The sequence below is a fragment of the Phaethon lepturus genome, unplaced genomic scaffold (assembly GCF_000687285.1).
Source record: "Phaethon lepturus isolate BGI_N335 unplaced genomic scaffold, ASM68728v1 scaffold8519, whole genome shotgun sequence".
In the NCBI taxonomy this organism is placed as follows: domain Eukaryota; kingdom Metazoa; phylum Chordata; class Aves; order Phaethontiformes; family Phaethontidae; genus Phaethon; species Phaethon lepturus.
The window spans coordinates 22,233-33,301 of NW_010561210.1; the positions used below are offsets into that span (position 1 = coordinate 22,233).

At 43.2% G+C, this 11,069-nt stretch overlaps 1 protein-coding gene across 1 annotated transcript; it reads left to right on the forward strand.

Annotated features, from left to right (window-relative positions):
- Window positions 1-1,663: 1,663 nt before the first annotated feature.
- LOC104614216 (membrane-associated transporter protein-like) lies at window positions 1,664-10,779 on the forward strand (the record flags this gene model as incomplete). The annotated part of the gene is made up of 4 exons (XM_010293926.1): window positions 1,664-2,171; window positions 3,272-3,448; window positions 6,382-6,707; window positions 10,636-10,779. Coding segments are annotated over exons 1-4 (1,155 nt in total), but the record flags the coding sequence as incomplete, so codon positions are not given.
- Between the last annotated feature and the right edge of the window lie 290 nt (window positions 10,780-11,069).

Sequence of the window (11,069 nt, forward strand, 5' to 3'; positions counted from 1 at the left end):
GGTCCGCACTGGGACCAGTGCTCTTTACTGTCTTCATCAATCACACAGACAATGGGATCGAGTGCACCCTCAGCAAGTTTGCAGATGACACCAAGCTGAGTGGTGTACTTGACACACCTGAGGGACGGGATGCCATCCAGAGGGTCCTGGACAAGCTTGAGGAATGGGCATGTGTGAACCTCCTGAAGTTCAACAAGGTCAAGTGCAGGGTCCTGCAGCTGGGTCGGGACAACGTACAGGCTGTGGGATGAAGGGATGGAGGGCAGCCCTGCCGAGAAGGACTTGGGGTACTGGGGGATGAAAAGCTGGACATGAGCTGTCAATGTGCACTCGCAGCCCAGAAAGCCAGGTGTGTCCTGGGCTGCATCCAAAGCAGCATGGCCAGCAGGTTGAGGGAGGGGATTCTGCCCCTCTGCTCTGCTCTGCTGAGACCCCGCCTGGAGTCCTGCGTCCAGCTCTGGAGCCCTCAGCACAGCAAAGACATGGACCTGTTGGAGTGGGTCCAGAGGAGGCCACAACAATGGTCAGAGGGATGGAACAGCTCTGCTGTGAGGACAGGCTGAGAGTTGGGGTGGTTCAGACTGGAGCAGAGAAGGCTCTGGGGAGACCTTATTGCAGCCTGCCAGGACTTAAACGGGGACTAGAAGAAAGATCGGGACAGACTTTTTAGCAGGGTGATAGGACACCCTGCAGTAGTGATAGCACAAGGGGTAATGGTTTTAAACGAAAAGAGGGCAGATGTAGACTAGAGAGAAGGAACAAATTTTTCACACTGAAGCTGATGAAACACTGGCACAAGTTGCCCAGAGAGGTGGTAGATGCCCGATCCCTGGAAGTGTTCAAGGTCAGGTTGGACTGGGCTCTGAGCAACCTGGTCTACTAGAAGCTGTCCCTGTAGGGGAGTTGGACGAGATGACCTTTAAAGGTCCCTTCCAACGCAAACTGTCCTACGATTCCATGAGTCAGCATAGGTTGGATCAGCTGCCTCACTCAGGTGGCTAACCTGAAAGGTACAGTTTTGGTATTTCACTACAGATTCTTTTAAGTCCTTGTCTTGGAAGCTAACACTGTTTAAAAAAACCCTAAGTGATTCTGATATCCTTTTTTTTTTCAAAAACCAAGAAAATAATCAGTTGTATTGAGAGTGGCACACAGCAGACACAAAAAGATATTCACCAGCTGCTGTTTGACAGACTTCTGCCAAGCTTTTTTCTGCCGCTAACACTATAGGGCAACAGGTAGGTTCACTTACTTATCTTCATGAAGTGCATTGAAATCCTTTTCTGGATACATACTATAGATTCTTTCCCGCCCCGTTTGACCAACAGGCACTCTCTGGTGCTCGTGTTTGCTGCTGAGTGGAAAGATGAGGACTCTAGTTTCTTGGCATCACCGCAGTCTGACAGCAGCAAGAGGAATAGCTTTGTGTCACGCTAATCCTGCGCCTCACCCATGTGATGTATGTTCCCGTTATATGTGTGTTTCGCGCTTAAACAGTAGTTCTTTAATTGTGGATAGTTGGGAGTTTTGCAGATGCTCAAGAGTTCAGATCTGCTAATGTTAACACAGGCTTCCCCGCCCCCCTTCCTTTCATAACTTGTGATCGCAGAGCCATGAAAGTATGTGAGTCCCTCCCCCGGCACAGACCGATCCCACCCGGCATATGATCGGGGCTCCATGTCAGCCAGGGCAGGCAGCACCGACGGCCAGAGCGCCTCGCGTAGCCAGAGCATCGACCTTAGCGAAAGAGAGTTTCCGCGGGGCTCTTCCACCCGCTTCTGAAGCGGCCAAGGCTGACATGGACAGCATCAGCGAGAAGGAGGAGGCTCTGCTGCAATCTGTGACAAGGACTGGAGCCGTGGTGCCGAGGAAGCGAGCGGTGGGAAGGCTGGTCATGCACAGCATGGCGATGTTTGGCCGGGAGTTCTGCTATGCCGTGGAGGCCGCCTTTGTCACGCCGGTACTGCTCAGCGTAGGGCTGCCCAAGAACCTCTACAGCTTGGTATGGCTCATCAGCCCTATCCTGGGCTTCGTGCTGCAGCCCGTGGTAGGTTCAGCCAGTGATCACTGCACCTGTAGCTGGGGCAAGAGGCGACCTTACATTCTGGGTCTGGGCATCATAATGCTGTTAGGCATGGCTTTGTACCTCAATGGGGACGTGATGATCTCAGGTGAGTGAGGGGCACGCGCTGTGCTGACAGACAAAACTCATCCTAGCCTTTTGAATCCGAAAGAAAGGAGGGGTTCCTTTATTCCCTGCTCAGATGGGGTGTTAGAATTGGGCATCATGTTACTCAGCCGCATTGAAGAAGCTGAGGAATGTTGCAGTCTTCCCACAGGTTCAACCCTAAGACTGCATGTTATGTACCCTGTGCATAGTGTTGTGTAGTTTGTGCGTGTGATTACAGCGTGCTGTGTGTTGGTGTGGTTGCCTGGATCAGTTCATACAAGTAAAGCACTGCGTAGGCCCAGAGAAGTTTTTAAGAACTAAAATCTACCTTGTTAAGTTAAAAGATCAATATTGTTTGTGTCATGTATTACACATCCAAACTGATATATCTGTTAATCTCTCTTTTAGATGGATTAGCATTCAAAATACGTATCTTTAATTACTGCAGTACTGGCTTGGCTCGGGAATATGTTATGCTGGTGATTAGTAGAAATCAACAACTTCTTGGAATCTGTGTTGCACCTGGAATGTGCAAAATCAAATACAGTGACATCCTTAGATACTGTTCTATTTCAGCTTGAGATGTAATTTCTCAAAGTCTTGATGCAAAGTTGTTGCTGTCATTATGAGTTGGCAGAAGGGGGAGGCATGTGTATTTATGGATTGATTTATTCTCTCTTCCTGGATATCATTGGTGTTTAATATACCTGTATTCTTTTGCCCAAAAAGAGGTGTTACACTCAACTCTTGATTATCTAAAAAAACGGAAGGGTGGGACAAGTAGAATAAAACAAAGAAGTACTACAAAATGCATGTGTGCTGGGCTACCGGAGCATGCCATGGAGGTGCAAAGGAGTAGATTAGTGATGCTCTTCATTGTGGAGCTTGGACTACCCTGAGCTTGTTCTGACTCAAGGCAGTAAGTCAACCTAGCACAGCTCAGTGCTACCCAGACTCAGTTATCCTGCTTCTCTGACGTGATTCTGGTATCACTGCTCTCTCTTGCATAACTAAGCATTGGAGGTATCAGGAAAGGTAAAATGTGGTTTAGCAAAACATGGCACTGTTGCTGTCAGAATGAGGGTGTTTTTCTTTTTGTAGCTTTCGTCGGTGAGAGAGACAAGCAGCAGACGTGGGCAATAGTCATTACCATGCTGGGAGTAGTGCTTTTTGATTTTGCAGCTGATTTTATTGATGGTCCCATCAAAGCATATTTATTTGATGTCTGCTCTCATCGGGATAAAGAGAAGGGTCTGCATTACCACGCCCTCTTTACAGGTACTCAGATTCCTTCTTTTCCTGCCTACCTCTCAAAGGAGGGGAAGGTAGTTGCCTGGATTTTATTCTCACTGTATTTCTAATCTGAATGAACTAATCATCTGATCCTGCACTTCAGTCACGAGTCTTTTGTTGCTGGGTTTTCACTACTCCAGAGAACAGCAACTTGTGATTGCTGCTACAAGAATTCTGCTGCAGAAGGCTGCAGGCATAAACATTTACAGTAGCATAGCCATGATTTAAGTAAGAGCAATGAATTATTTTTAAAAATGAAGTAGTGTTTATTCAGCTTGTTCTGATTTTTTTCTAATTTTGGGTGAAGCAAAAATTAAGGGATGTAACTTGTTTCCTTGCAATAGCACACAAAAGTAACATTTTTGCCTCAGCATGTGACATGGAGCAAGAGCTGCACAAATCAGTATAGTTGATTTCCATTCTTCAGCAGTGCTACAATATGTGCTGCCTTCTTGCATAGAAACAGGAGTTCTGTGTAAAATTCAGAGTTTCACAACTGCAAATAAGTACAAGTGGTTCAGTCCAGTCTCTTGCAAATGAACAAAGAGTTTCATTTACCTTTATACCTGTTTGAAATGTTGCCAAATTACAGAGGGAAACCTTCCGTACTATGCAAGCCCTGTGTTGAGAGAATGCACAGGGAAGACACATAAGGCTGTGTACCTGTAATGTGAATTGGGAGGAACTTCCAGCCACGTCTGAGAGCCGTCACTGTGAAGGGACTAGACAAAGAGCACACTAGATGAGAAGTCATGCAATCTGTGTTGATGGAGATTTTTGTGGCTACTGAGCCATACCAAGAGCAGAGGAGCATAGATTCAGTGGCAGTTACTCTAGTCGAGGAGGGAGGTGTAGTAGCTCTTGACAACGGGCCGATTTTGGGCATATGAAATAGCTGTGTCCAGGAACACAGATTATAAGGAAACCTTAAAGCCACGTGGGAATTAAATCATTATTATCCATTATGATTAAATCATTATCCATTAGAAACTGACAGATAAAATATTTAACAATCACTTTTTTTGGCAGAGAAGGAGTGAGTTTCTATGTACATTCTTGCCTTCAGCAGAACTCTGGTTGCAATTTTTCCTTGGATGATACTAGAAAGGCTTGATTTCCAAGTTTGGAGTTAAAGACTTCGCTGTTTCATTTGCGTACTGAGCTGTGAAAAGGGATGTCAGACAAATCACATCAAATAAGACTGAAACAGATTGCATTTACTTGGCCCAGCACCCTGTGCCCTCTATAGCAAGATCATGGGTATCTACCTGAACCCTTCCTGATGGGTAATTAGGCCAGTAAAAAAAAGACCTGGCCTGTTCTTGAAATCCTCCTCTGATGTGGGTTCTGCAGCCCTCCCAAGGCAGTCTGTTCCAGCAATTCACGGGCCTTGTTGTTAGACTGTTTTCCCTAAAATCTGTTCTCAATATCCATTCCCTACAATTTACAACCTCTTGTTCCTTCTTCTATCCCTACTAGACACAGACAGCAATCTTCCCATTTCTTTTCTAGCTTCTGTTTTAGATATTATTTTGTTTCCCTATTTCGTTCTTTGGTTTTGTACTAAGTATCTTCAAGATTTTGCTTTCCTGTCTTCAGTTTGAAATTTGAACATGAAACTTAATAGCTTTGCAGTGATGAAACTTATGACCAGTGACAAGTAGAGGGAAGAGTACACATACCCAACACACAACACTCAGACTGCATTCCAAAATCAGGATTATGTTTTGTCAAAACAGTATGCAAAGATGAGCTCAAACACCAAACGTTCACTCTGTGCAAATATTTAGTGTAGCTTTTCTTCAAAAAGTTATTAACAGCTTAATTGATTTTCATTACGACAAAGAAGGATACAGTCCCCTGTAAAATTCAGTAGGACACAATGAAGAAGGGCCATAATCAGACCCAAGAGGGAAAAAATTACAGAAAGCTCAAAATGAAATCAAAATCCCATGTTTTGTAGCTGAAGCAAATGTAGGGCCTATTACCTCTGTTACTTCTTGTTAGACAGAATGGTTCTGCCATACATTGCCTTCAATTCTTCCAAGCAGAAGAGTAGAAATACTTCCCGGTCCTTCAAATGCTTCCATCCTGTCTGGCTCCCACGTCCTGCAGAGCCACTTGGTTGGCAAGGTCTCAGGACTCTACAAAGCTGCTTCCCCTGCCAGAGCTCCGTACCATACATATCAGTGTCCACTGTCTTGTGGTTCTGAAACTGTACACACCAATAACAAAAAGAAACTGTAAAAAAATTGGACTGAACGCTGGTTTTATTAACTTCAAGACACAAGGTAGCATTCTCATTTTACCTTTTGTTTTAACTTTTCTGAGAAAATCAGCAAATAGAATTACATGTTTTTATTTGATCTTTTTTGTTTTCTTTGCCAAGTGGTGGGGTACTTGGATGTTGATAACCAAAACAAAGCTTTTGGGTTTATTTCCTCTATTTTAAATTTCACATGGAGATAGTATTTTTGTTCAGATTCAGCTATATAAAATACACTTTACAAAGCCAAAACTATAGATAGTCTTGATATAATTAAAAAGTGTTTGTTTGTTCTGTGAAGTTTTAAAAAACTCATAAATTTCAGTAGAATTCTGTTTTGTATTAATTACTTGCTTTTTCAAAGCAAATAAAACCTCAAAAAGTCAAGAAAAGAGATGGAGGCCCATGTCTATATGTTCAGGCATTTTTTGGAGAGCTCCGTCCCCCAGAACTGAGGAGATTTTTCAAGAGATCTTTTGGTAACTGCTTATGTATGTGATTGGCTCAGTATTCCTATTTCTTGCAATTAATGTCTGAAGAGTGATTATTCAGTCATTTCTAGAGGGGATCACATGTTGAGGGTATTGTGTACTGTTTGTTTATTTTATCAGTGCTAGTAGATCTTTTTTCTCCTTTTTTCCCACCCCCATAGGTTTGGGAGGAGCCCTGGGTTACCTGACAGGTGCTATGGATTGGGGTCAGACTGTACTAGGATATTCCTTGGCATCGGAATTCCAGGTGATTTTCTTCTTTGCAGCCTTGGTTTTCCTAGTCTGCCTTACTGTACATCTGCGCAGTATTCCTGAAGTCCCACTCAGATATGAAAATGAAGAGACAAAGATCTTGCTGGAAGTGACTAAGTCCTATAAATATAGCTCCATGGAGGAGGAAAACAAGAACAGCTACTTAAAACCAGTATGTACTGAAATAAAGGCTGCAGCCAAACCGAGGAAATGCGCTGTTACGTCACACACCGAGGTAAGTGCAGAGATGATTTTGTAACCCATATCGTTCCATCCCTGGAGACCCTTTAATTAGCTGACTGGGATGGAGCCCTTTCACACGCACAGAAAGAATCCTCCACCAGGGTACAGAGTCAGTAGAAAGCCTACTTTCTTTTCTCTTTGTTTATTTATGAGGTATCTCCAGCAAAAGGGATGAGACAGACTAGTCCTGGTGCTTTGAACAATTGGCAGGGGTGAGGGAGGGCCAGGTTCAGGCTTCTGCTCCGTGTCAGTCTCTTGGTATCCTCCTCATGTGAATACGTAGTACCTATGAAGTGTTTGTTCCCTGGTCTAGTAAACGTTTGGGTTTGCTGCTGCCCAACATTTCACTGAGAATTTATTGATAGTACTGATGTGTTTAAAATTGCTACTTCTACAGCAATACTACCTCGCTTCTGGAGCCTTCTTCAGAAGTGACGGTGTACCTGTCTCTGGCAGAACTCTTAGGTGAGAGAGAGCAGCAAGTACTTTCAAATCATCACTGTTATTTTGTTTCTGATGCATTTTTATGAGAGATTGCTTCAATCTAAGGCAACTAGGAAAAGGTGGATCGACCTGAAAAATACCTGGAGACCACATTCCTAGAATGGTCTTAGGAACAGCTAACAGTTTTTACTGTTTTGTTGATGGCTTGTACTGCTAGGAATCCTCACTGCACTCCCATGGTACCCTAGGTAAGCAAAGCCTAATGTGTATGTTTAGTTCCTAGTATAGCAATAAGTGATGAAACAGTTGCTTGTTGTTTTAAATTCAATTCTGATCTCTTGGTGATATGTATATCTGTCCGTGATATAGGTCTTGATAAATCAGGTAAAAAATACTGAGAATGTGCAGATGGTTATAAGTTACAAACTTAAACTCATGTTTAAGCTACAAAAAAAGGGACTTGCTATCTTTTACTATTTATCGTTTGCATTAAATAGCACTTGGTATTCCTAACCTGAAAAAATATTACACCAGATGATACAATACAAAGGTAGAATTAAAGCTGACACTGCCCGATGAGAATGCCAGGCAAACACAGAGAGGGACCTCAAGCAACAGTTTGTCAGGAGAATATGGCTACCACGCTGCGATGCTGTCCCTGTTTCCCTGCCGTTGGCCAACTTGAGCAACCAGCATCCTTTACCGGCATTGTTCACTCTGAGCATCCTCCAATTTGTCAGAGATGCTGGGTGTCGTTGACTACTTGGCTCCTGTGGGCTCTAAAGAAAGGAAGGGAAACGAAGAGAGAGCAGATGCAGTGAAAGCAAGGGGAGCAGACCATGGATTAGTAGGTTGGTAGAGACAAGGGGTAGCCTCTACCTTGGCAAGAATTAATTACACTGGATCAATAACGTCTGACACCCGAGGTAAAGCTCTGGCATCCACTGTGGGGAAGCTTGTGCCATTGCACTCCTCTCTACATTTTTAGCTGAACATCCTGTCAGAGGCTCACAGTGCTTTAATCTGTCCCCGCTCATGGCAGAGGGGGTGGACTGGATGACCTTTAAAGGTCCCTTCCAACCCAAACTATTCTGTGATTCTGTGATTATGCGTTTCTTTGATGTGCCTGGGCATGTGTAAATTCTAGACACTCATGGCCTTAGTGGTCTGTCTCTTTTGCCACATGTTTTCTGAGTTCATTCATTACTGTTATTGCTTCCTTGAAGAAATGGTTTGGCTTCCTGTTTTTCTGTGTCTCTGTTTTTGCTGCAGGCATCATGGCCCTCTATCTTGTAAATTAAGGACTGTGCTCTCACATGCTAATAGCTACCATGATTATTAATGAGATTTGACCTGTTACAGTATGAGCAGACATCCAAAGTCTTTTGTTCTTTAGTCTGATGCCAAATTACGCAGGATCTACTGCCATAAAACCCAAGTCTTATTGATCCCTCTGTATCCTTATGAATCATCTTGGGCCTTGAGCTGTAGTGATTTTATAAAGAAAATGATTGGGTATTGTGAGCTTTTGAAGGATAAGGCACTTAAACAGAGCTAAACTTCAGCATGTCATTTAAATTAGCGTGGGGTTTGTGTGTTGGTGTGTATTGAACGTGTGCATTAAACATGTCAGTTTCCATTTCCACTCTCTAAAATATCTAAATAGAAAGCAAGTATTTCTACCTAGCTGTCAAATTATTGTTTATAATTACAGCAGCATCCTTTGTAGTTCCCTGACCTTATGTTAACACTTCGTTTGGAAAGGCTGTTTTAAAGAACTCTGTGGAAGAGAGGAACAAACTAAATAAGCCAAGTCAAACAATAGTAATTATCTTTGAAATACACTTAATGAGACAATGTGGAATTTTGGGGGGTTTTTAATAACTGTAGGAGAATAGAAAGCTTACCCTGTTTAAAAGAGACAGTGATGCCAAGAAAAATTCCAAGGGATTTCAACAATATGCAGTTCAAGGTGAAAGTCAGCAACTTGAAACTGTGAGGATTAAAAACCGCCCACTGGAGCAAAGCATTTTCCAACTTTATATGTGGTGATTATTCATAGAGTAGCTTGCAGCATAACCTAGTTCAAAGGAAAGGGGAATTGTGAAAAGTACAACATTGAAGGAAGGAAAAATTGTCATTATCCTACAGCAGACTGAAGACAAAATTCAGCTTCCCAGTAATGAATGTAACTTTTACAGTTCTTCCACATTTCATGACCATACAGCTTCCCTTACCATCTCTCCCAACACTGTTGCCTCCAAACATCACTAGAGAAAATTGGAAGCGTTCTGTCATGCGCAGATAAAATAATATCTTTTTTTCTTTAAAAGCAAAGAACCACACAGGAGCTTTAAAGCAGTAAGAATTGTGTGTCGCAAATGCCTGACATCAAGCACATCTACAGTACTCAGAAAAATTCAGGTGACGCAAGTGATCTGATGAATGTGACTGGAAAAGAAACAGAGAGTTTTGGGGCACAGGGCTCAGACAGGAGGAGGAGGAGGGAGATAAGGTGGGGCATTGAAGGTGGTGAGAAATTTTGTTTTTCTCCATCAGTGAGATTTGTTAACCAGCACCAATAACATTTTGATTTTGAAATGAATTATTTCTCCCATGGGATGAGGTGTTCAGGTGCTGGAGCTCACATTCTGTGGGTGCTAGGATTTTGAGTGGTGCTGCATCTCCTGTGATGTATCATCATCTTTCCCTGCTTCATGGTGGGGAGGCTGGTACATAGTGGAAATCTTATCATAGAATAGTTTGGTTTGGAAGGGACCTTTAAAGGCCACCTAGTCCAACCCCCCTGCAATGAGCAGGGACATCCCCAACTCAATCAGTTGCTCAGAGCCCTGTCCAGCCTGACCTGGAATGTTTTCAGGGATGGGGCATCTACCACCTTTCTGGGCAACCTGTGCCTGTCTTATGACATGCCAGAAGGGGTGAAGTTTTCTAGGGAAATTAGCACATAGAAGGGAGTGGCAACAAGTTCTCAGAAGTGCTGTATTCCACAACTGATACATTTTAATTCTCAGGAAGTGGTTTGAGTTTTATTTTTTCTGTGGCAGTTTTAAATTTTCAATGTAAAGCTGATTGTCTCCATAAAGAAATTATTTTTGTTTCTGTTTTTGTTTTTTTTTTAAACTCTACTGAATCTCTTTTGGCAGAAATTTTTCACGTGGTTCTATGTGAAAGGAAACAATAATCCTACTCATTATAACAGCAAGAAATCTTACAACCTTACTGATATACCCCAGCTCTCCCAGAGTCTGTGAATCTTTCAGATGACTTCATTAGGCAATGGCTGAATGAATCAAATACATACATTCAGTACCCAACCAACCCTTCCTAGCAAAAAATAAAAAACTTCGGAAGTTCAGCAATGAAAAGATGCAGAGGCCTTCTTCATTTGCAGTCAGCTATTTTATTAGCCTTCAGGGCAATAATACAGTATTATTGTTAAATACTTGTTTTAGGATCAAAGGCGGATGACCCTTAAATCACTCTTGAAGACACTTCTAAGCATGCCATCCCACTATCGCTATCTGTGCGTGAGCCACCTCTTTGGATGGATGGCTTTCCTGTCCAACATGCTCTTCTTCACGGATTTCATGGGACAGGTAAAAGCGTAAAATCCTCTCGCTTCCCTTTCCTCGTAGCATCTCCTCCTCCACCAAAAAGAAATGAGACAGTGTTACAGTCCTGAAGAAGCGACAGTGGTGGCAGAGCCAGTTGTACCTGCAGGGCTCAAGAGGAGTTTTGTAAAACAGCTAATTGATCTCAGCCTCCTGGACCTTTGGGGAAAGCGTTTTAGTATGTGTAAGGCTATTTGTGCCTAACCGCTGGAAGCGAAGCTCCCGGAGCTGTTCCCGACACGCCCGTTCTCCGCGCCGGCCGCGGAGGCGCGCAG